This window comes from Canis aureus, chromosome 28 (assembly GCF_053574225.1).
Source record: "Canis aureus isolate CA01 chromosome 28, VMU_Caureus_v.1.0, whole genome shotgun sequence".
NCBI classification, from domain to species: domain Eukaryota; kingdom Metazoa; phylum Chordata; class Mammalia; order Carnivora; family Canidae; genus Canis; species Canis aureus.
This window is the reverse complement of record NC_135638.1, coordinates 14,532,625-14,559,288: the sequence shown is the minus strand read 5'-3', so window position 1 is coordinate 14,559,288 and position 26,664 is coordinate 14,532,625. Positions and strand designations below refer to the sequence as shown.

At 36.3% G+C, this 26,664-nt stretch overlaps 1 protein-coding gene across 4 annotated transcripts in view; it reads right to left on the bottom strand.

The window, feature by feature from the left end:
* Window positions 1–2,891: 2,891 nt before the first annotated feature.
* MRPS28 (mitochondrial ribosomal protein S28) overlaps window positions 2,892–26,664 on the bottom strand; it is a 100,865-nt gene continuing 77,092 nt past the window's right edge. For 2 of the 4 annotated variants that reach the window (XM_077876475.1, XM_077876478.1), the window contains one exon: window positions 2,892–3,183. In XM_077876475.1, coding sequence (XP_077732601.1) covers window positions 3,124–3,183 — 60 coding nt within the window. In that variant the 3' untranslated portion in view covers window positions 2,892–3,123. Of the gene's footprint in view, window positions 3,184–4,520; window positions 4,660–26,664 lie in introns of all 4 variants that reach the window. The other 2 variants (XM_077876476.1, XM_077876477.1) reach the window with 2 other exon arrangements.

Below are 26,664 nucleotides of genomic sequence, written 5' to 3'. Positions count from 1 at the left end.
TCTAATAAATAGATAAAATATTTTTAAAAAATATTCAAAACTGAGCTCTTGATAGTCCCTCCTGCTTTTTCCCTATCTTGTTTATCAGCAATTCCATTCTTCCAGTTGCCCAGGCCAAACATGTTGCTATCATCCCTCACTGCTCTCTTTATCTCATAATCCATATCCAGTGTTAGGAAATACCACGGTCTCCACTTTCAAAATACATCCAGATTGCTACCACACTCACGCAAGCTGCCATCACCTCTCATCTGGATTACCCGCAAGTCTCCCCATAGATCTTGCTGTTGCTGTTCATCTTCATTCTACTCAGTATCCTGCTATTATGTGAGAGTATATCCTTCCTCTGCTTAGACTTCTCAAAGACCCTTCAGCTCAGAGTAAATAAAGGCCAAAGTCCATACCAAGACCTACAAGGTCTCTTCTACCCTCCAGGTTCGTCTCCTACTCCTCTTACACTCAGCTACAATGACTTCCTCCCTGTTCCTTAAGCTGTACAGGCACAGTCCTGCTTCAGGGCCTTTGCACTAGCCATTTCCTCTATCAGAATTCTCTTTCCCAGAGATTCATGTGCTAGTTCCATTTCCTTCAAATATTATTCAAAAGTGAATTCCTAGAAACTATGTAAGGTGACAGATATTAACCAGACTTATTGTGGTGGTCATGTCTCAACATACACAAATATTGAATCATTATGTTGTGCATTTGAAATTGATACAATGTCATGTGTCAAAAAGGTAAGTTTTTAGAAGAGCTTTTTCTTTTAAGATTTTATATTTGAGAGAGAGTGCGGGCGCACATGTGAGCATAGGGACGGGGAGAGGGAGAGAATCTCAAGTAGACTCCTCACTGAGCATGGAGCCCGATGGCGGGGCTCAATCCCAGAACCCTGAGACCATGACCTGAGTTGAAACCAAGAGTTGGATGCCTAAATGACTGAACCACTCAGGTGCCCCAAGAGCTTTTTCTAAATAGTCTATCAGTGTTAAAATAGAAATTATATATTACAAAAAAGCAGATTTTTCTGTGAGGATTTCCATTGACACTAAACTTAAATTTCAGTTTCTCACTGACACCTCACAATCCCACTACTTTACTTTTTTAGAGATACAGTTAACATATTAGTTTCAAGTGTACAATATAGATATTTCCTGCAAAATGATCAGTAAATAAGTCTAGTTAATATCACCATAGCTACAAAATCTCTTGTCTGTGATGAAAAGTTTTGAGATCTACTCTCTTAGCAACTTTCAAACATACAATATTACTAACTGGAGCCACCGTGCTGAATATTACATCCCATGACTTATTCTATAGCTTAAAGTGTGAAGTACGTATTTTTTCCACTCCCTTCACTCATTCTGCACACCCTACTCTCACCTCTGGCAACCACTAATCTGTTCTCTGTATCCATCAGTGTTTTTTTTTTTTTTTCCAGATTCCACATATAAGATAAAATACTATCTTTTTTTAAAACTTTATTTATGTATTCATGAGAGACAGAGAGAGAGAGAGAGAGAGAGAGAGAAAGGCAGGCAGGCACAGGCACAGGCAGAGGGAGAAGCAGGCTCCATGCAGGGAGCCCAATGTGGGACTCGACCCCGGGGACTCCAGGATCACTCCCTGAGCAGAAGGCAGACACTTAATCACTGAGCCACCCAGGCGTCCCTCTTATTTTTCTTATTATTTCTTTAGCATACCTCCAAGGTCCATCCATGTTGTTGCAAATACCAAGATTTCCTTTTTTATGGCTTAATATTTTTATTTTTATTTTTTTTAAATTTATTTATTCATGATAGTCACAGAGAGAGAGAGAGAGGCAGAGACACAGGCAGAGGGAGAAGCAGGCTCCATTCACCGGGAGCCCGACGTGGGATTCGATCCCGGGTCTCCAGGATCGCGCCCTGGGCCAAAGGCAGGCACCAAACCGCTGCACCACCCAGGGATCCCGGCTTAATTTTTTTATATATGTAAACACACACCACATTTTCTTTATTCATCCATTGATGGACACTTATGTTGCTTCCACATCTTGACTACTGTAAATACTGTTGCAAAGAACATGGGGGTTCAGCTACCTTTTCAATTTAGTAGTTTTGTTTTCTTCAGGTAAATACCCAGAAGAGAAATCACTAGATCATATGGTATTTCCACTTCTAAACTTTTGAGGGAACCCCATACTGCTTTCCATAGTAGTTGCAGCAATTTAAATTCCCACCAAACATGCAGGAAGATTCCCTTTTCTCCACATCCTCACCAGCACTTGTTATTTCTTATCTTCTTGATAACAGCCATTTTAATAGGTTTGAGGTGATCTCACTGTGGGTTACACCTTACATTTCTCTAATGATTAGTGATGCCGAGCATCTTCTCATGTACCTGCTCGGCCACCTGTATGGCTTTTTTGGAAAGATGTCTATTCAGATCCTCTGCTTTCCCTGCTTTATTTTACTTTGTCCCTAGCACATATCACTGTCTAACATACTAGATATTTTACCCATTTATTTTCTATTTCCCCAAAGCAAGCAATTTTGTCTAGTCTGTATACTCCTGTTCCGAATCGTGCCATGCACACAGCAAGCACTCAAAACATTTATTGAGAGGATCCCTGGGCGGGTCAGCAGTTTAGCACCTGCCTTCGGACCAGGGCGTGATCCTGGAGTCCCGGGATCGAGTCCCATGTCAGGCTCCCTGTGTGGGGGCCTGCTTCTACCTCTGCCTCTCTCTCTCTCATGAATAAATAAATAAAATCTTTAAAAAAAAACAAAAAAACATATTTATTGAAAAACAGAATTCCTAGGAACAGTTTATATTACCTCAACAAAGGAAAGTGGGTGTAAAAGGAGGGAGGAGGGGAGAAACAACTAAAGAAAATTCTAATGAATAACAGCTGTAATTATGGCTTTCCTTTATTATGTCTTCTTTCAATCATTTATTCACAATTTTCTAATTGCATTCTCGATGAATATGTAGGTTCAACAACAACAAAAAGGAATGCACTAAGCAAAGTCTGTTTCTTATTCATGATGTTCCTCTTATGATTTTGTGTCTTTACTCTCCTGGATTCCTAAGAGAATCGCATCCGCCTCAAGTATAGTTGTATCTGTGGTCGCTCCCAGGAACCTAGACGTAAGTTCGAGATCTAACAGTCGCAGCCGGACTCTGGTTCCTTTCTGGTATTTCCTAAATAGTAAGAAAAACAATTCCATGAATTTGGCATATCACAGTATGAACAACTAGTTTAAAGGAAAACTCAAATTCTAATTTTAAATGTGGTGGCTCAAAATAAAGAAGTTAATACATCATTTATTAAAAAGAACTTTATAGTAGTATCTGAGATATAGTTGTTTTTGACAGAAAAATAATTTAGTTGTATCAGAATTTTCATCTTAAGGGGACTTTTAAAGATTTTATAACCAAAATAAAAACATAGCCCAAACTAAAATGCAAACAAGTCAATTCTTGAAACTGACATTTATTTTAATATGTCATTCATTTTTTTTTTTTTTAAATCAGAGAGTGATATCAAGGGAAAAAACGATTTTCAGATACATATTTTTTCTTCAAAAGTTAGAATCTTCTTTTAAAGTAAAGGAAATTTTACAAAAGCAAAATGGAAAAAAGTCTAAATGTTTAGTGTTGGGGCTTGACTGCCCTGTAATTAAGTATAATGATAGCCATAACACGCCTGATGGTTCACTTGGTCAATAAAGTCGTATTTTATAATACCAAATGAAAACTTAGACTCATTTGCCTTCTTCCTCAATCAAGTATTTTAAGAGTGTAATACCAAAATTATGAAAGGGTGCAGGAGAGTGCAAATATTGCTATAGATAGAAATCCAAAAATCTTTAAAGATCTAAATATACAAGGCATACTTTGTTTCATTGTGCTTCACTTTGTACTTTGCAAATTTTATGTTTTTTACAAATTGAAGTTTTGTGGCAACCCTGTGTCAAATGAGTGTATTGCCACCATCTTTCCAACAGCATTTGCTCACTTTGTGTCTCTTTGTCACGTTTAGATAATTTGCACAATATTTCAAACTTTGTCACTATTATTATATTTGTTATAGTGATCTGTGATTAGTGATTACAACTTGTTGAAAGCTGAGATGATGGTTAGCAGTTTTTAGCAATAAAGTATTTTTTTTATTAAACAATTTTTTTTTAATTGAAGTGTAGTTGACACACAATGTCACATTAGTTTCAGGTGTACAACATAGTGATTTGACAATGCTAACTCCCAAGACGTGTAGCTACCATCTGTCATCATACAATGCTACATACCTTTGGCTATATTCCCTATGTCTTTTATCTCCAGGACTCATTCATTCCATAACTGGAAGCCTGTACCTTTCACTCCCTTTTACCCATTTTGCCCGTTCCCACCACCTCCACTCTGGCAACCATGAGTTTGTTCTCTGTATTACGGGTTTGTTTCTGCTTTATCTTCATTTGTATTGTTTTCTAGATTCCAAGTATAAGTGAAATCATGTGGTATTTGTCTCTCTGACTTACTGAATTTAGCATAATACTTTCTAGGTCTGTCCATATTTGGGTCCATCCATTAATACATACACCCACCACATCTTCTTTATCCATTGCTTTATTGATGGACACTTGGGCTGCTTCCATATCATGGCCACTGTAAATAATGCTGCAATAAACATACAGGTAGGTGTATATATTTTTTTTCCAATTAGGGTTTTCATTTTCTTTGGGTAAACATCCAGTAGTGGAATTACTGGATTATATGGTACTTCTATATTTAATGTTGGAAACTCCATATTGTTTTCTACATTTCTATCATATGAGGGCTCCTTTTTCTCCACATCCTCACCAAAATTACTTGTCATTTTTTATCTTTTTGATACAAGCCGTGACAAGTATCAACTGACATCTTATTATGGTTTTGATTTACATTTTCCTGATGATCTGTTTATCACTTCTATGCCTTCTTTGGAAAAATGTCTGTTCAGGTCCTCTACCCATTTTAAAATCAAATTATCTTGGATTTTTTGTTTTGTTTGGTTTGGTTTGGTGTTGAGTTGTTAAGTTCTTTACATGTTCTGGATATTAACCCTTCTCAGATATATCATTTGCAAATGTCTTTTCCCAGTCACAAGGTTGTCTTTTTGTTTTGTTGATGATTTCCTTCACCATGCAAAAGCTTTTTATTTTGCTGTAGTCCCAATAGCCATAAAGTATTTTTTAATCAAAGTATATGCAGTTAATAACCTTTGGGTAGGGTTTGAACTCCCCAGGTTCACTTATATGTGGATTTTTCCCCAATATATATAGTACAGTACTATAAATGTATTTTCTCTTCCTTATGATTTTCTCAATAACATTTTCCTTTTATTTTGTTTTGCTTTTTTAGAGAAAGTGCTAGTGCAAGCAGGGGAGGGGCAGAGATAGAGGAAGAGAAAGAATCTTAAGTAGACTCCATACCCAGAAAGGAGCCAGAGGTGGGGCTCTGCAATCTCACCTCCCTGTAATTACCACCCAAGCGAAAATCAAGAGTTCGACACTTAATCGACTGAGCCACCCATGCATCCCAATGACATTTTCTTTAGCTTACTTTATAAGAATATAGTATATAATACACATAACATTCAAATACACATTAATTAACTATATTATCATTGAGGCTTCCTGCCAACCACGGGCTATTTGTAGCTAAGTTTCTGGGGAGTCAAAAATTATACAAGATTTTCGACTACATGGGGGTTAATGCTTCTAACCACCGCATCGTTCAAGGGAGAATTGTACCTTGCTCTTTTAGAAATAATGCTATTGTTGCACCCTTAATGGGCTAAAGTGTTTACAGTGTAAACATAACTTTTATATGTGCTGGGAAACCAAAGAGTTCATTTGACTTGCTTTATTGCAATATTTGCTTCATTGTGGTGGTCTGGAACTAAGTCTGCACTATCTCTGAGGTATGCCTGTGCACTTTTGAGTATTCTAAGTTAATTTTAAGATTAAGTAATTTTATATAAATGGAAGGTAAAGAAACACAGTTCTCAAAAAAAGTCACTGGAAAAGGATTTTTGTAGATCATCTGATGAACAGTCTCCACACAATGTTTGACTAGGTATTCTAAAGGAATTTACATATGCTCCATCAAGTAAACATGAAGGCTATTTCATTTCTTAAAAAACATATTTTTCTTTCTGATTACAGAAGTAAACTTTCTTTTGTAAAACTGCAGAATAATGAAATCAGTCATATTTTCTTGTCCTTCTACATGTGTATTTACATGTACATAGACATGAGTGTGTATTTGACAGCACAGATCTTATATCTTTGTTTAAAAAATAAAGGGATATCTTAGAATATTGAGGCATAGCTGTATAGTCTTAGAAAACAGTAATTATAGGACATACCCTATATGAATTAACCACTCGGAAAAGGAGGTTAGTGCATCAACAAGATAAAGCTAAACACTATTCTTTTTTTTCCCCACTTTTTTTTATTAAAGATTTTACTTATCCATTCATGAGAGAAAGAGAGACACAGGCAGAGGGAGAAGCAGGGTCCACACAGGGAGCCCAACGTGGGACTTGATCCCAGGTCTCCAGGATCACGCGCCCCGGGGCCGAATGCCATGCTAAACTGCTGCACCACCCGGGCTGCCCTTACACTATTTTCTGTATTACTTGGAGCTGTAACCTATGTTCTAATAGATTCTTTCATTTGTCCTCACAGCATGACACACAGTTAATTCATTAAATCAGCTTTGATTTGTGTTGACCTCTCCTCCCCGCCTTTCCTGCAACATCCACTTAGCAAGTTTAGTTCATTTCTTTAACAGATATTTCTTGAACTTAACCCTTCAAGTCTCGTTACCCCTTAGCTGAAGCTTGAGGTCCAACGTGATCTTCTCAGAGCTCATGTTTCTACTTGCTTCTCAGGATGGGTTCCATATCTTGGCCTAATGTTCATTCCCACATACTTCATTCCCTCTGTACCTTTGCTTCTATTGCCAGCACTGCTTGAACTTATCATCTATCCATTGATAGATAATCTTAAGGTCCAGATAGAATGAATACATCAAATGCAGCTCCTGAGAACCTTGACATTCTCCTTGTCGGAATGAAGAGTCTTGGATGCAAATCTGAGCCCTACTATTTACTAGTTGGGTAACCCTGTGTAACTTGCTTTCTCTGAACCACAATTTCCTCATCTACAACAATGGTGATTCCAGGTTCACTGTGAAGGTTAAATGAAATAATATGTTGAAAATGCTTACCACGTGACTGGAAATGTTAGTGCCCCTCACATACTTGTATTGGTTATCTATATAAGTCTCTGATTTCTCATTAGCCTGTATGCTCCCCCAAGATCTGGCACTATTATTTCTCTCTCTATCCTTCTAGAACCAATGCAGCAGGTACTCAAACATCTGTCAATAAATTAACATGACACTTGCTGATAAAAGCTACCAGGTCACAGATTATCTAGAATTTCTATTTTCTTGGCTTTAGCAGCTGTGTAGACTGGTACATTTACTTAACCTCTCTGAAATCTGCCTGGCACTGTGCCTAGCATATAGCAGTTAATAAAAGTTAGCTTTCTTTTTTCCATTGTTAATTGTTGGCTTATTTCTTTTTACTTATTTTTAGGAGTATTTATAGGTAGATTATAAACTAATCATGAGGAGATGAACGGTGACTTTTCATAAATACAGCTGAACATGTCACAAATACTAGAGGCAAAAATTCTGGGTGTATCATAGTGAAAGGAAGTTCTCAGTTTAAGTGGTTCTGTGTCATATTAATGATGAAAGTGTCCAATTAAAAAATAAAAACAGAAACATCATGAGTGACCAGTATGGTTGGTAATTTATGGAAGGCAAAAGTTTGTCCCCATTTTTATATGCAGTAGCTTTTTTTAAAAAAAAAACTTACTTATTTAGAGAGAAAGAGAAAAAGAAAAAAACTAGTGGGAGAGGGGGAGGGAGAGGGAAAGAGAATCTCAAGCAGACTCCACAATAAGGATGGAGCTGGACGCAGGGCTCAATCTCACAACCCTGAGATCACCACCTGAGCTGAAACCAAGAGCCAGATGGTTTAACCAACTATGTCCCTCAGATACAGTAGCTTTTAATAGTATGAAAGCTTTGCCTTCATCTCTAAAAAGTATGGAAATTCTGAGAATTACCCAGTGAGATGGAAATGGAGATGAAAAGCAAACTGCAGGCCTTTATGTGTGTTGAAAGAAGAATTATCCAAATATACACATTGTGTACTACATAAAACGAAACAGAACCTTTAAAAAATTCTTACTTCTGCTATCTTGAGTAGCTATTTCTACTTTTACGGTACTTCATTTTTACTTTGTATTAGTACAGCTAATTCCATATAAGTGTTATCTCCTTTATCAGACTGTAAGATCCTTAGGGGCAGGGATTTCATATCTGTCTCTTATAGTACCATGTACACACTTCACATAATATAGCCTTCTGAACAGTATATCACACTTTCCAGTATATCAGAAACACCTTGGGGTACTGATAAAAAAGGCAAATGGAGGGAAGCAACCCTGAGAGTGAGCTAGCAAATCTGGGGTGGGACTTAGGAATTAACCTTTTTAGCAAGCTTCCTAGGTGATTCTGACTCAGGCTCCTCTCGTCACCACTTGAAAAAATCTGGCTTAGAATTATCTTTGTTAATATACAATCAAGTGCAGGAGGACAGGATAGTCTACATAAATACAAAAGGCCCGTGAAATGAGGACCTCTGACAAAACTTTGTGGGCACCATTAACAAGCTTCAAGAGTAACAGATGTTTTCCTAAGTGACAACAGCCTCTGAGGGTAATTTAGATAGAAAAAAGAAAAAGTTAGGAATATATCATGGACAAATGCATCTAAAAAGAATCGCTTGAATAAAGCTCACTGATAGTCTGGGGTGAGGCTGCCTTGCTTGCACTGAATATCCAGGACATGGAAAGGTTAGCATACTTCTCCAACAGAAATAGCAGCCATACAATTAACATGGAGTTTATTCTTGCTTTAACTTTGAAATACTTTATTAAATTAAAAAAAGAAGAAGAAATAACTAATGTATTTCTGAGAAGTCCATTTCTTCCAATATAATTCTAGGTGAAACTTCTTTGATAATCAGTAATACTGCTTAGTCTTCTCATTTGGGTTTCCATTGTTCCACATAACAAGATTTAAAATGAATATGCCAGTAAACTCTTTTCCCAGATTGTTTATGCAGCCTTTAAATGGTCACTTTATTCAAAGATTTTGGCCTAGGTATAAAAATCCAGAGAAGGCAATGTAGTGATTGAGAATGTGGGCTCTGGAGCCAGATGACTAGACATGTGCAGTTTTATCACATAAATATACAACTCTGAGCTACTTTATCTCTGTTTCAGTGTCCTTATTTGTAAAATGGGAATACCCATGACTTAGGTTCTTATGAGCATGAAAGAAATCAACTCATGCCAAGCCCTTATAAGTACTCATAAATGTTAGCTATCACTGTCGCTCACCATCATCATCATAAACACAAATCCAGTAAAAATTGATACTCTACGTTGGGTGATGGAGAGTACAAGAGCACTTTCAGTTCTAATCCAGTTACAATTGAATCAATAAAAGATGCCGACAGAAGGAAAATTGGGGTGGGGGGGTTCTTCCCATATTTGTTATGATTCAAATTTTATTTATTTTCATGGTATAAACACTCTTCTCTTAAAATATAACAAAAATATTCTACAAAAATGAAAACCATTTCTTTTGAAATGAATGTTGAATTTCCAATGAGGATGTGAGACAAAACAGCTCCAAACAAAAGCAAGTGAAATTCAGAGAACTACACACTGAGTGGTCCGCATTTCCCAGCACTGACCACAACATAACTAGAAACAAGAAAGCCACGTATACCATCAGTCACAAAGGGTCACAGTGATTTATCTACTCTCATACTCTTTTTGGCAGGGGCTCAGGAAGACTGAGGTGCAGGGAAAGGTGTCTCATTTTGCCTGTCTGCTATCCCTCTTGCTTCATTAACTTTTGATGGAAGTAAGCCTCTGACAAATCTACTTATATATTTAGCACACACCATTTCTTAGAAGAGGAAGATAACAATTTCTATGGATTCATAATTTGTTCTTCCAAGAAGCAATCTTTAGCTTCATTTTAAATTCAATAGCAGCCTTAACCTCTAACCTAATCAACTGCCCCCTTTCATGATTTTCTTTTTTATTTATTTATTTATTTTTAAAGATTTTATTTATTTATGAGAGACACAAAGAGAGAGGCAGAGGGAGAAGCAGGCTCCATGCAGGATGCCTGATGTGGGACTCAAACCCAGGACTTCAGGATCACGCCAAGAGCCGAAGGCAAATGCTTAATTGTTGAGCCACCCAGGCGTCCCTCATGATTCTCTAAACCTGAATCTATTTCTTCTTTTTATAATGGGGTTTTATTATTCTTTTATTTATCTAGTTTTTCCTCATTCCTTTGACTGTATCAATGAACTCTTCCAAAATTGCACAAATACCTGTAACAAAATTTTGCTACAATGTGAAAGGGGTTCACAGATTACATGAAGGCTATCCATGGACCTCTGAGATTAAGCAGCCCCACTCTAGATTTTAAGTCTGTTTATCTTTCTTGAAGTAAAAGAAATGAGTTCTCATTTTATGGACACATCATGGCCTTGTAATAATTACTTCTGATTTATTTCCAAAGTGCTTCTTAAGGAAACCCAGGACTTCACTGAACAAGGTCACTGAGCTAATGCTCAAAGCCATAAAGCTTCATTTTCTCATGGATATAAAAGTCCATAATAAATTAGTAAAGAAAATAATAATATTATCTATGGTCACTTAAATTAAGTCTACCCTATTAGGAATGAATAAGGACAGGTGTTAAAAGAAGAATCATATCCACAGTAGCATTATGTTTTCAATTTTAAAAATATGGAAGAAAAAGATAAATCAACAAAAAGTATCCAACAAAGAAACAGGCTTAAGATGATTATTTTAAGAGGATGGATGGGCCCATAGTCTTGAATATTGGGCCCAGCATAAAGCACAGGTTTTTTTTTTTTTTAATTTAAATTCAATTAATTAACATATAATGTATTATTAGTTTCAGAAGTAGAAGTCAGTGATTCATCAGTCTTCTGTAACACCCAGTGCTGATTACATCTCACGCCTTCCTTAATGTCCATCACCCTGTTACCCCATTCCCTCTAGCAACCGTTTGTTTCCTATGATTAAGAGTCTCTTATGGTTTGTCTCCTTCTCTGATTTCATCTTGTTTTATTTTTCCTTCCCTTCTCCTATGCTCTTCTGTTTTGCTTCTTAAATTCCACATATGAGTAAAATCGTATGATAACTGTCTTTATCTGATTGATTTATTTCACTCAGCATAATATCCTCTAGTTCCATCCACATTGTTGCAAATGGCAGGATTCCTTTTCTTTCCTTTCCTTTCCTTTCCTTTTCTTTTCATTTCTCCTTCCTTCCTCCCTCCCTTCCTCCCTCCCTCCCTTTCTTCCTTCTTTCTTTTCTTTTCTTTTCTTTTCTTTTCTTTTCTTTTCTTTTCTTTTCTTTCTTTCTTTCTTTCTTTCTTTCTTTCTTTCTTTCTTTCTTTCTTTCTTTCTTTCTTTCTTTCTTTCTTTCATGGCTGAATCATATTCTATTATACTATATCTTCTTTATCCATTCATCTGTTGATGGACATTGTGGCTCTTTCCATAGTTTAGCTATTGTGGACATTGCTGCTATAAACATTGGGGTGCAGGTGCCACTTTGGATCACTACATTTGTATCTCTGGGGTAAATACCAATTGCTGGGTCAGAGGGTAGCTCTATTTTCAACTTTTTGAGGAACTTCTATACTGTTTTCCAGAGTGGCTCTCCCAGCTCAGCACAGCTTTTCTAAAATGTGTTGGAAATGCTTACAGGTACTTTTTGATGGTCACAATGATCAGGCTGACATTTAGCAGAGGGTGGGTAGAATGCAGATATTCTGTAAGATATAGAACTCTTCTGCACAACAAAGTTGCCCTACATCTGTGCTAGACACCCATGTGGGTGGAAAACCTACTAATCTAAGCCTAGAACTAGCTCTGCTAAAGATAAAAAGTTGTTTTTTTAAATAAAAGTTAAAGTATACACTAAATTTCCAAAAATGTGATTACTATGTAAATGAATGGAAGACTGACTTTGTTCAGAATGTTCACTGTCTCAGAAAAATCACATCACCATAAACAATACCACCATTTCATTTTTGTGTTCTGCTCCATGTGGTAAGTGTATCTTCTTTATAATTTAACCTTTGGCCTACTCCTTGCATTGGTAGAAGATCAGTCCTCTTTATACTTGTCATCTAAAATACATGATTTTTGGGACGCCTGAGTGGCTTAGCGGTTTAGCACCTGACTTGGCCCAGGGTGTGATCCTGGAGTCCAGGGATCAAGTCCCACATTGGGCTTCCTGCATGGAGCCTGCTTCTCTCTCTCTCTGCCTATGTCTCTGCTTCTCTCTCTCTCTGTGTCTCTCATGAATAAATAAAATACATGATTTATGTTCTTACCTTTCAATGAAATGCACTGATAAAAGCTTAACTAAAATATCAGTAATACCGGGACGCCTGGGTGGCTCAGTGGTTGAGCATCTACCTTTGGCTCAGGGCACGATTCCAGATTCCCAGGATTGAGCCCCACATCGGGCCCCCTACATGGAGCCTGCTTCTCCCTCTGCCTATGTCTCTGCCTCTCTGTGTGTGTGTGTGTGTGTGTGTGTGTGTGTGTGTGTGGTGAATAAATAAATAAGATCTCAAAAAAAAAAATCAGTAATACCAAACACCACAGCCCAACATAACTTTCTATGATAACAAATAACTTTAGATAAGGTTTGAACACTTGAAATATGGCTAGTGTGAGTAACTAAACTTCTAAAATTTTTTTAAAAGATTTTTATTATTTATTTATTCATGAGAGACACAGAAAGACAGGCAGAGACACAGGCAGAGGGAGAAGTAGGCTCTACGCAGGAAGCCCAACGCAGGACTCGATCCTGGGACTCCAGGATCATGCCCTGGGTCAAAGGCAGGCGCTAAACCACTGAGCCACCCAGGCGTCCCCTAAACTTCTAAATTATACTTAATTAATTTAAATTTAAAATTTAAAAAGCCACATCAAAGTGCAGCTCTAGACAATTTCAAATTGACAAGTAAGCATACCTGTCCTACAATACATAAATATACATTGTGGCAGAAAGGCTAGTTTTGCAGGAAAAATAGCAATTTGAAATAATATGTTGGGCAGCCCGGGCGGCTCAGCGGTTTAGCACCACCTTCAGTCCAGGGCCTGATCCTGAGGGACCCGGGATCGAGTCCCACGTCGGGCTCCCTGCATGGAGCCTGTTTCTCCCTCTGCCTGTGTCTCTGCCTCTCTCTCTCTGTGTCTCTCATGAATAAACAAAATATTTAAAAAAATAATATGTTATAACAAATATCACTAATTACATCTAGCAATGATAAAGTCTGATACTTCTTTGCCATTACTAACCCTTCAAACATTTCTTTCCTGTTACCTTTGGTGCTCTTCCTCAATTCTATTGGGACATTGTACTAGATCTATAGCAACTGAACTGTCTTATTAGATATTTTGAGGTTATAATTAAGTTCTCTGGAAAGATAGCTTCCCCATTATTACAGGCATAAAATTAAGATACATGGAAGTGAAATAACTTGCCTAATGCTGCAAAGTGGTAAGAAAGGAGTCACAGATTCTTTTACCTCTTCCTTTTCTCAAGTTCTCAATTACCTGTGACTTCTTGCAAGAACTATAAACTTAATCCCCTAGGGGTGGTAAGAATTTACCACTTCATATAATTTTATACTATCTTTCCTTTTAAATAAAATGTAGGCCACATTGCTGTCATCCAACTCATTATTTTAACTGTTCTCTCATTAGAAAAATGATTACTTTCAGTGGTAACAAATAGCAACATCAGAAAAAAAAATCTCCATGGCTTTATACAATTCTCTCTCTCTTTTTTTTTTTTTTTTTTTTTACTTTTTTAATTAGGAAGAACATTCCAGGTAGTAGTTTTTTAGAAATCTTATATTTCATATGAAAACCACTGAATACTGCTGTCTTGAAAGGCAAATAGGATGTCTCCAATGAGCGCATTCAAAATAAAAATAGCCTGTGTTTCTACTGCTTGGTACGTTTCTTTCTTTTAACTTCAAGTGCTTGCCTCCTTGTGATCTTTGTGAACTCCAGGCTAAACGGATCCAATCCCAGCCTTCACCATGACTGCTCTCTTCCACTGTGTGCTTTCTCGGACCATATGCTGCAGTAAATGAGCCTGCATGGCTGAGCTGTTTAGGAAAAGGGCAATTAAATCTGGTTTTGCATTTCTTTATTAAAGACATGGTTTAAAGACTTTCCTTAGGAGAGGTTTTTGACATTCTTTCCACAGACGTTCTTTAACATCTGTCAGGGCATGCTAGTGATGGTTCTCATAGACTTAAAATAGAGAGAATCCCTCTGACTAGTTCTTTGATATAAATATATCAATAATCCAAAGCTGACAAATATAAGGCATGGATTAAACCTCAATATCTAAAGAATATTGGGAGGAATTCTGACTTTGCTAGTCAATTTAGCTATCTTGCTGTAATCATAATTCTCAGAGGTTTAAAAATAGTTCTTTTCCCTCAAATCATTAGACATCTATGTTTTTACCCCAATGAGTTAAAATGGTTTAGAACTTTTGTATGTTCAAATTCTGATTTTCATACAATTCTTCATTTAAAGTTTTAAGACTTTAGAAGTAAATTTTTCTTCTCCTTTTTGAAGAGAAAAAGTTAAAATGTTTCTAACAGTTCAATTAACATCTATTTGATTTTTTCTAATTTATACAAGTGTTCACAATGTTGATCTATATGTAAATCCAGCAACTTGTCCATGTGTGTGTGTATGTGCATGAGTGCGTGCGTGTGTGCAGAGAGCACAAGAGCATACACGCAAACGTGAGAGCACATGTGGAAATGTGTGTACTTTTTTCTTCAAATGAATTGTCTGAACATCAATTTCTTCGTCTTTAAAAAAGCACAGTGTTAGAAAAGACCTAAGGTCTTTTGCAGTCCTATGATTTTGTTCTACTTTTATACAATGTTAAGTATTTGAAAACTGATATAATGTAAAATGATTTTAAGTGCAAAGCTGATTAAATATATATGAAATGAAAGATCTTAATAACTTTTATTAGCTATATAAAATATATAAAATGTTATTATAGCCTTAAATAGTCAATTAACAAATGAACCCTATGCAAACTACTTGATGCACTCTGGATTTGTCTCACTTTTTCAAAATACCATCTGCCATGTTTCCCTGACCTATCTGGTCTCTTGCTTCTTTCTGTCCAATCTGTCAGATGTCTTTCAAGATTTTCTCACCACCATACTATCCATACTGTGTTACCAAGCACAGCAGCCATAGTTAACAAAATAAAGGTAGAAAGTGTTCATAACGTTCTATAGCTCTCCAATACTTACACTCATTAAAATGTAAAATGCAGCACAAATCTTAAGTTCTAATTTATTATCCTAGGTCATTAGAAGATGTAAATGGGAAACAAAATTATATCCATAACTTCTGCTACCTGAATTATTATCAAAAGCCTTTTGAAAAAAACCTAATGATTATATCTTTAAAAACACTAGAGAGAGAGTACTTATCCAATAGGCCAAAATAAACTATGCAAATCAACTGGCAGCTGGAAACCTACAGGCCATTGCGGCAATGAGCCACTGGATATTGTTCATAATGCCAAACTGCATTCCTTGCTCAAGTTGCAATCATCCTAGATATTGATTTTCTTTTTTTTTCCTGTAATTCTAATATAAATGTATGATTTTGTTTTTCCCTTAAACCAAGTTCTTTTTAGCCTTTACTGTGTTAGTTAATATTTTGTGTCATGATAAACTGAAGTTTTGTCTCATTCAAGCACTGATTTATGAAATGTGAAAATGACACATTTAAAAATATATAATAGCTTCATTTTAATAATGTGGAATATGCATATAATGTAATATAGTACACACAGAATCAATAATGACAGTTAAAATCTTTTCTCAGAGCTAAAAAATAAGATGTATCAAATATGAGACACCTGAGATGCACTGGGATCAAACTTGGAGCTGGTATTATGGCATCAAAACAAAAGGGGATATATTTTGAGGTATATAATTTTAAAGCAAATATATGTATTTATTGTCAGAGAACAGTTTTGCCAGTGTAGAACAGAGGAAGGAGTATGAGCTTTAAATCATTATAGAAAGATCTAGATTTGACTGTGATTGAGAGCAAGAAACTTACTTTGAATTAACAGGAGGGTAATAAATACCACCTGGCAAGGCTGATGTGAAGCTTCACACATTATAAGGTATGGAAAGTGATAATACATACTCAGTAAATACTAGTTACTATGAATTCACCACATTCACACTTTATATAACAGATAACTGAAAGGATAGTAACTTCAAATATGGTTTTATCAAAGACATTAGAAAAAAAAGACATTAGAACACTGTTCAAATGAACAAGTCTAGTAGCAATCTCCAGTATATATGAAAGAAACAAAAGGAAAACAAAACTCACTGAAGGGATTCTTTTGAGTTTGAATTTGGAGCTGAGGGAGGGAGCTAATAAAATCCAGAAATTACTTTATAATATATAGGAATAGATATGTTGACTCTATAGGGAGTCAGAACTGGAAGTTGTAACAGAATTGCTTGTGGAAGCTTTTTACAATTTTTTTTTCTTCTCTTCTCACTTTTCTTAAAAATACTGATACCAGGGGTCCAAACCAGACCTACTCCATAAAAATCAGTGGGGGTAGAGCTGGAGACTCCTGTACATTTGGGAAAATGCTCCTTAAATGGGTCTGATCCCCTAACCTTGGTCAAAAAGCTTGTTCCTAAGTTAGATTCTCTGAGTCTTTGTCTCAATCAAATTCTAAATCAATTGTTCACGGTAGTTTCTGGGGCTAAGCTGAATCTTGCCCAATTCAAGCTTTAATTTCCTAACAAGTGCATGCAGTACAGACACTGAGTAGAAGGTCAAAATTATAACTGTACTTTTAAATGTCAAATATGAGATGAGCAAAGTTGTTTTTCCATTATGAATACTCAAGAGATTAATATATATTTTCATCTAAACAAAGAGCTAAATCATTTTATGTTGGCTATATAAGATTTACCGCAGTTAAGGATGCATTTTCATGACCAAGATATTTCCAAAGTCACTTCCACAGTGATTGAAAACCTAACACTTCCTAGCCTAGGCAACAAGAATCAAATTTAGCTTGAAAATTACCTTACGGCAGATGTTATCTCCTCATTACCTCAGCTCTAAATGTCTTTGATTATTTCCTCTACTGGTAGAACCTCTGTCTCCAGATTCCTAATTCCCTGCACTTTCGACCACATTAAGAGAACAGAAGACTTCTAAATTCATTGTACCAACCCATTTTCAGAGTTTCTTTTCTTTTAGTCTTATTTCTATCGCTCTATATTAATTGCTTATTAAATAAATATTGTTGAATTTTCAACAAACACCTATTCTACATCTGTATGAAGTAAGGGCATACCAAAAAGAAAGAGAGAAACTATCTTGTCCCCCTAACCCACAGAGTAAAAAATGGAGTGAAGAGCCATATTCCACCTTGGTGGGACATAGGACCTACTTTAGCAGGTTGGTCCTGATTTCTGTACCCTTTCAACAAGAGAGGAGACTATCAGATGCCTTTTGGAAAGTCAAATACTTAAGAGATTGTTATTGCAATAGCTTATGTGGACTGGCAAGGGTGAGAGAGAAAAATCTTCCATAAGAGAATCGGATCCATGCTGCAGACATCATACAATCCAGAACGTTTTCCTTCTGGTTTAAGAAAAGAAATTGTGGGCAGCCTGGGTGGGTCAGTGGTTTAGCGCCGCCTTCAGCCCAGGGCCTGATCCTGGAGACCCGGGATCGAGTCCCACATTGGGCTCCCTGCGTGGACCCTGCTTCTCCCTCTGCCTGGTTCTCTGCCTCTCTCTCTCTCACTCTCTGTGTGTGTCTCTCATGAATAAATAAATAACAATCTTTAAAAAAAGAAAAGAAATTGTTTCTGAGACCATTGGTATCGCTAGAGTGACTTTGCTCTAAATACTAATAGAGTAAAATATTGTCAAGAGTAAAAAAAAATCTTGGGAATGAAATGATGAAAAAAAATTACATACTTTATGGTCTCAGAATCAAAATCAAAACATCTACTTATGATTAAAATTATAAATAAAAGCTTTTTGTTTGCTTTTGCTTTGATTTAGTAGAAGGCTATGGCTATTTCCTTGGGGTTAGATACTGATATTATTTTAAAGCTCTTACTACCTAGAAAACAACATTCAAAACGTACTAAAATTCCCAAAGAACAGTGTTAGTTTAGCATTTTGACTAATACAAGTATCTCTAAATAAGTTCTTAGCTTTTAAAGTAAAGAAAAATAGGATAGAATAGTGATTTAATTTTGTCCTTTACAACAAAAAGGGATTAGTGTCCTTAATAAGAAATTCTTAACTTTCCTTCTCAGATTCTATTTACCTGCATCTAGCTTCCCTTGCCCATGTAAATGGACTTCCTAAATCATTGCCTATAAAACAGGTGGAAAAAAAATCCCAAGATCCTAGAGCTCTTAACTTGCCAAGAAAAGATGAATGAACAGCTAAATTCTGTTCAAAGAACAAGTATTATGTCATATGATGAAAGAAAGAAAGCTAAAGAAAGCCATGATTTACTGACCAGGTAAACTAAAACCTTGGATAACAAACTGACAAAAAACAAAAGTGTCTAAGAACAACTCCGTCTCCCAATTTTCTCATTTTATATGACCAATTCTATGATCATTATACAATCTTGGATAAGGTTATCTTTTGTAAAATGGGAATCACCATAGTACTATCTCCTAGATTTCTGGCAAGACTGTACAAGAGAATGCAAAGTCAGGACACACTTTGATTTAACAAGTAAATGGTACAGGCCTATAACTAGCTATTTTCTGTCACAATTCATGTAGGTCTGGCTATAAGGTTTACTGCGGCTGACAAATTGACATGGCAGGGGGTTGATGTCTGTTGGGGAAGAGAGCAATTGACAAAAGTTTCCAAAGATGCCCTGTTCACAGAAATTGGGTTTAACTTTTGATGGATGTCAATTAGCTAATCTACTAGATAAGCAATAGCAGTTGGACTATTTTTTTTAAGATTTTATTTATTAAGAGAGAGAGAGAAAGAGAAGACAAGCAGAGAGAAGGAAAGGGAGAAGCAGGCTCCCCGCAGAGCAGGGAGCCAGATATGGGGCTCGATCCCAGGACCCTAAAATCATGACTTAAGCTGAAGGCAGACACTTAACTGACTGAGCTAACCAGGTGCCCCAGCAGCTGTACTTGTGAAGAAGTGTGTTTCTAGACCCTGAAGGGCCTGTTGAGAGCAGGACCCAAGTGACTAAGCATATGGGAACAGTGTATGAGCACTGAGGGAGATGGGCCTGGTGTGACTGCTTGCTCTGGATCTGGGGCTCCAACCTGTCACTCTGTTCACTGGTTTATTCATTCAACAAATATTTCTTAAGAGCGCATCTGTGGCAGTACTCTTCTAGGTGCTGGAGTAACCAATGTATAAGAAAGACAGGGTTCCATCACTCACAGAGTTTCCACTGCAATAGGGAGAAAATGACAATAAACAAACTACATAGGAGTAAGTGCTGTATAGAAAATTAAAATAAAATGATATGATGGAGAGGGATGACATTAGACTGCGAGGTGAAGGAAGGAATCTCTGAAGAAGTAACATTTAAGTGGAGCCTTGAATGACAAAAGAGCCAGCTGTGTAAAGATGGGGGCAAGAGCATTTCAGGCAGAGGCACAATTGGTTCAAAGGCTCAAAGCTAAGACAAAGTTGGTACGATTGAACAAGCAAGAGGAAGCCAGCATGGCTGGAGAGCCCTGGGTAACAGGGGGATGGGTAGGCACGAGAAGCAGAGAGGAAGGTAGGAGGTAGGCCACATAGTGCTTCATACACCAATGTAAAAGATTTGGGATTTATATTAGATGTTCATGGAAAGCCTAAGTAGAAGGGAAATGCATGATCAAATTTAAGACCACTCTGGCCACTCTGTGGAAAATGAATTGTAGGGGACAGGGATGGAAAGATGCTGGGTAGGGAGGACTCAAGGGCTAATTGGGACCTTATCCATGGGCAGTTGCATTACAGTGAGATATAGGCTGTGTTGGCATACCAAATTGCAAACTTACAGCAGCCAGATCTAACTCTGCTGATAATACTGTCTGTCTTGATTATAAGTCATTCAGGATCACAGTAGAACTGAGCCAATTCTTTAATACGCTGCTTGTATTCTTCTTGGTTTGACAAACAATTTAGGCAGGTGTTGAACTACCTATTTCCTATCATAATGGACATAAGCCTGGCTGTAAGGTTCTCTGGGGCAGGCAAATTGACAATAGAGTTGTATCCTTATGAAGACAGACCGCAGCTGACAGTTTTCAAAGATGTGCAGTAGAATCTTGGGATGCAGGACTTTTAAAATTTTCTAAAGCAGTATTTACTCCTGCATTTATTTGTTTATATATATGTGTATTAGTCTGCTAGGGCTGCTATAACAAAATACCACAGGCTGGGTGTCTTAAGAATCAGAAATCTATTTTCTCACAGTTTGAGAAGCTACAAGTCCAAGACTGATGTTATGGCTAATTTGGCTCCTGGGAGAGATGTTTGGCTAATTTTGCTCCTAGCTTGCAGACAGCTGTCTTCTCACTATGTCCTTACATGGCCCTGTAAGGACATAGTGAGAAGCGCAAGAGAGTAGTCTCGTGTCTCTTCCTTCTTCTACAAGGACACCGATCCCGTTGGATTAGGATCCCACCTCAATGACCTCACTTACCCTTTTTTACCTTCTTATAGGTCCTATTGCCAAGAGCTTCAAATATAAACTTTGGCGGAATACAATTAAGTCCATAACAGTGTGTTACTGTCATATGAATTCCTATTTGTCTAAGTACATGCAAATATTAAGTTACTTGAAAACATATTTGTGATAATTACGTACCACACACATACTCAGGATGTGAAGAATAAGTGTGATCTTAAGCAGTTTAGAAGTCTAGCAAGAGAGATAAACAACTATAACGAAATGTGGAATACTATACTAGACTTATATGTAAATGCAAATAGTTTTATTAGGCAAAAAATGTCAGGGGACCCTAGGGATAACTGATATTTATGTTAAATTTTATAAAGTGGAAATTCACCAGTGAGGCAGACAAAATCCAGACCTACCGCAAAACCCAATTTCTATGGAAAGGGTCTCTCTCTGACTACCCCAGCCTAAAGATATACATCCTTTCACCAAGTTTCAAGAATAATTATTATTTACATAGTTCATTCGGCCATTAAAGAAGTGGTGCTCTGAGGTATGACTTCTACTATTGTCCTGAACTATTTAAATCTTTCATTACCAACAACTTTGAATGAGTGCATTCCTTGTTTTCTAACTAGAATGTAGGTTTCTTTAAGGTAAGGATTACATCTGATGAATCGTGCAGATTAGGAGCCTAATAAATGAATGTTGCTTTGATTTGATGAGACTAAAGGATACAGAAGAGAGTTTAAATATGAGAATCAAGAGCTTTATAATTAATCAGGGTCTGACTCCTCACTAATGAAAAGAGTATTACTGGTTAATTTCTCTGGGTCTCACTTATCTCTGTCAAAAGAGAGAGTTGACTAGATAACTCTGGCTCTTAGAAGCTCTAAGCCTCCATGAACATACTAGTTCAATCTTTAACAACCCCATCAAATTAGGGGTGACTATAAAGGCTCTAGTCTCTACTACTTTTGTTAGTCTCCTTTCTTGTTCAGACATTATATAAGCAACTAGAAGGCCATAAAAAGTCACTCAATATTGTATTTAACATAAAAAGGGAAAAGAGAGGGATAACTAAAAAGAATTCAATGATCAATCCTTGTAAGTTTAAATTTTAACCTTAAAATAGTTAAAATCTATGTTAACATCTAGTTGTTTTACTTCAAGTAAACTATATGGAAGACTAGGACAGGTAACACTGGCAAGCAAATTAAAAAACACTCACTTCTGCTTTCTAGTGATTAGATTTAAACATATGGTTTAAACATTTCACAATATAGTATTTATGTATTAACAAAAAATACTCCAATGCTAATGTAAAACATGTAAGTTTTGCACCTTCTATTTTGTAACAAAACACTATCCTAAACAAACAGGAGGGCTACGAAGAAATAACTCAACTAAAAAGATATTTTCTCCAACAATTCTGAAATAGACTAATTTAGTAATTGTAAAAATGAAAGAAATTTTTTTAAAAAAGAAATAGGTCCACTTGAAAAGTGGTTACAGTTCTAACTTTATAGTGGCAAACTCCTTTGTTAGATCACATTAAATAAATTGGTTGTCAAAAAATAGGGCTAGCAAAAAGTAACTCTGATGTCCAAGTATGGGACAGGCTCCATGACCACAAAACTATGCCAGTTCTACCTTTTAAATAGAGTTTGCCAAGATGAGTGTGTTATTAGCCAGGCTTGGCTGAAACAATCCACTGCCCACAAAGCTACTTTAATGTACTGTCTCTATTGAAAATCACAGCAATCCAACAATACATGACGATACTTTCCCATCACTGCAGCAATTCCCACCACAGGCAACACTTTGTCTCCAACAAAGAAGGCTCACATTCTATGTCTGCAAAAACCCCAATCCTGACTAGTACTGTATGGCTGCCAAGAGGAACATCTGTGTGCTCAACAGTACACAAAACTGGCTCTTTTTTCTCTGTTTTCTCCTTTTTTATTTCCTAGACAATAAACTGTGTGATTGCTTGGTAAGGAAATTGTCTTTCATTCCTTTCCTCTTCCCTTTTATTTGTTTGTTTGTTTGTTTAACATGACAGTCAAACAACTACATCTGCCATCTATTATTACTTGGAGTCCAAATCCTGAGCACATAGTAAAGTTAATTTGTTTTTTGATTCACTTGATCTCAGACTTGTGATCATCTGAAAATTGCTGACTTTAAAGATGAGATTCACTAAGAAAAAGAAGCTATTCAATTCTCAGAATATTCTAGAACTTTATTTGTATTTAGGAAGTCATACATTCAAATAAAATACTCAAGAATGGCTATATACTCTCAAGAATAAAAAACCTGTAAACTATACATTCCCTATAGAAAATTTACAGTATAAGCTATTAGTTCTATAAGAATATTACATTTTGGTATTTTATACCATGAAAGACTTTTTTGTTTACATTTATCTCAAATCAATATTTGGGCTTAAAGAAGTTAAAAAAAAATTAAGGCACACTGAGAGACAAATGAACAGAGAATGTAACTAGGAATTTCCCAGAGATAAATGACATGTTAGGCCCACAACATCTATCTGCTCCTCAAACAAAAGAAAAAATGTTCAATTTTATTAATGATCAAATAGATGCGAATTAAACCTAGATACTTTTCTTATTAATATGATTAATATTTGAAAACAGAGTACCTATGTTTACAAAGGAATAGACTAGCTGGGATTTTAAACTAGTACTACCTTTCTAGAGAGCAATCTGGCAATGTAAGTGTTTATACCAGTTGGCCCAGCAATTTTACTTTTAGGATTTTACCTAAAACAAGTGAGAAGAGGGGATCCCTGGGTGGCTCGGCGGCTTAGCGTCTGCCTTCGACCCAGGGCATGGTCCTGGGGTCCTGGGATCGAGTTCCGCATCGGGCTCCCTGTGTGGAGCCTGCTTCTCCCTCTGCCTGTGTCTCTGCCCCTCTCTCTGTCTCTCATAAATAAATAAAATCATAAATAAATAAATAAATGTGAGAAGAGATGGGCATCAAGATGTTTACTATAGCTGTATTTAAAACAAACAATTTAGAAACAGCCAAATATCTAATCATACAGGATTTGTTAAATAAATTAGGATACATCTCTACAAAGAGTACTATACAGCCAAGAAAAATATAGTTTGAGAGACTAAATAATAAAATATTTTTACTGTAAAGTTAATAGGCTATAAAATTTGAGATAGGATGGCAACTGACTTTTTAAAAAATATGCTTGCCAAGGTGCCTGGGTGGTTCAGTTAGTTGGTTAAGCATCTGACTCTTGATTTCAGCTCAGGTTATGATCTCAGGGTTACAAGATCAAGCCCCACATCAGGCTCCATGCTCAGCAGGGGGTCCATTTGGGATCCATTCCTTCTCCCTCCTCTTCTGCCCCTCCCCCTACTCACACACTCTCTCCCTAAATTTAAAAATCTTATAAAAATAATATCCTTACCTAGAAAAAATTAAAATGTTAATAATAGTATTATGGTGATATGACAAATTTCTCTATTTTATAACAAATATGTTCTTAGTTTCAGAATCAGTAAAAAGCTTGTAAGTTATTGTTTCTTAAATGATGCCAATATTTAATTTATTATCATTAAGGAAATAAAGGGGAACTCATTTCTTAGATATATTATGTGTTTGGGGCACCTGGGTGGCTCAGTTAGTTAAGTGTCTGCCTTCAGCTTGGGTCATGATCCCAGAGTCCTTCTATGTAAAGTATGGATTCCATTCCTTGAGTTACATTATTCTTTTTCCATGACACATTTTGTAAACTAGTTTTAAACCACATAGCTATTTGTGATTCTGCTAACTGGTCCATGTATTTCTTTTGTAAAAAATAATTAGTTTAAAATCTCCCCTTTCAAAAGTGTTTCCAAATGAGAGAGACAGAGTTGTACTCTATTAAGTGATACAGGTTTACTACATGGTGTTTAAAAACCATCACCAGAGGGGCACCTGAGTTAAGCGTCTGACTCTTGATTTTGACTCAGGTCATGATCTCAGGATCCTGCGACTGAGCTCCTTGTTGGGCTCTATGCTCAGTGGGTAGCCTATTTGAGATTCTCTCCCTTTCCTTCTGCCCCTGCTCACACACACTCATTCTCTCTTTCAAAAAACAAAACAAAACAAAACAAAACAAACCCTATCCCCAGAAGTGATTAAAAAAAGCCTGTTTTTTTTAAAAATCTGGATTTCTTCTCACTGTATACAGAGTTCATATTATATTTTTATATTTTATTATTATAGAAACCAATTAATGTTTTTTGTATTCAGCATTGTATCACTAAATCATGTTCTTAAATAAGATTAAAGGCAAACTAGCAAACTAGATAAATGAAGGCCTATCAAAAATTATACAATTTTTAAGAGTGTTCTTATGATTTAATCACTAAATAAATGTACTGCATGTATGTGTGTGTGTGTGGGGGGGAATGCTTGTCTATTAAGTGAAATGTGAATGCCATATTACCAAGACCCAGGTGGGAGATATGCCACAGAAACACATATGCCTGCACTGAAGACTGGATTTTTTTTTTTTAAATGGAGCTTATTTAACTCCTACTATTTACATGTTATTCCATTTATTCTCACAACTTCAAAGGTAGATGTCAATATCACCACTCTCCAAGTGAAAAAACTTTCCCAAAGTCATATAGTTAAAAAATAGTACAGCTCAGATTCAAACCTTGATCTCTTTGATTCCAATCTGTGTTCTTTTCACTATGTTATTGGGTCAAGAGAAGTAAAATGACTGAAGTTAAAATTACAAGATACATTAAGGATTGAAGTTTTAGCAGTGAATGCCACCAGACTACAAATACTCTACTTGTTGTGTTTCCTCTCTCCTTAAAGACACTGAATGTCCATTTATTCAGACAAGTTAGATCCAAACTGTTTGACATAAGAAAACTAGTAGGGGGCATGGAAAAAAAAAAAAAAAGAGAGAGGGAGGCAAACCATAAGAGACTCTTAACTATAGAGAACAAACTGAGGGTAGACAGTGGGAGGGGGATGGGGGGGATGGGCTAAATGGGTGATGGGCATTAAGGAGGGCACTCGTTGTGATGAACACTGGGTACTGTATTTAAGTGGTGAATCACTAAATTATACTCCCGAAACCGGTATTAACTCTAGACTAAAATTTAAATAATTTTTTTATTTTAATAACTTAATGAAGAGAATTGGTAGAAAGCTGGACAGTTTTTTTTTTTACAAATATGTCAAAAAGGTATATCAGACTGTCAAGTTATGACCTAATTGATTTCTAGAGAAGCTAGACTATTAGTTCAGTGATATAAGTGGGTTTTCTGTTCAGAGAACTCTGATTTGATCACATACATAAATTAAAAAAGAAAATAATGTTTTAAAAAATTTGTGAATATTTATTAAGTGAAACCAAACATTTGACATAAAATCTATGAGTGGAGGACTCTTGGGATATGCTGATCTGGCTCTGAGAGTGAGGAGGAGGGTGCTGGGGTATTTTGTGTTGGTTACTGCTTTGACTTTCAGTTTCTATCCACATGCACTAGCAATCACAGTTTCAGAGACACTTATTCCAAGATCAGGGCAGTTTTTCTACAAATTCCTAAGAATGGATTCATTTACCTCACCCAATTTCACTAATGACTTTTATCCTTCCTTTCAAGAAAATTTTGCTCAGACTGAAAAAAACAAAACCTTTTTTGTGGTCACACCACATT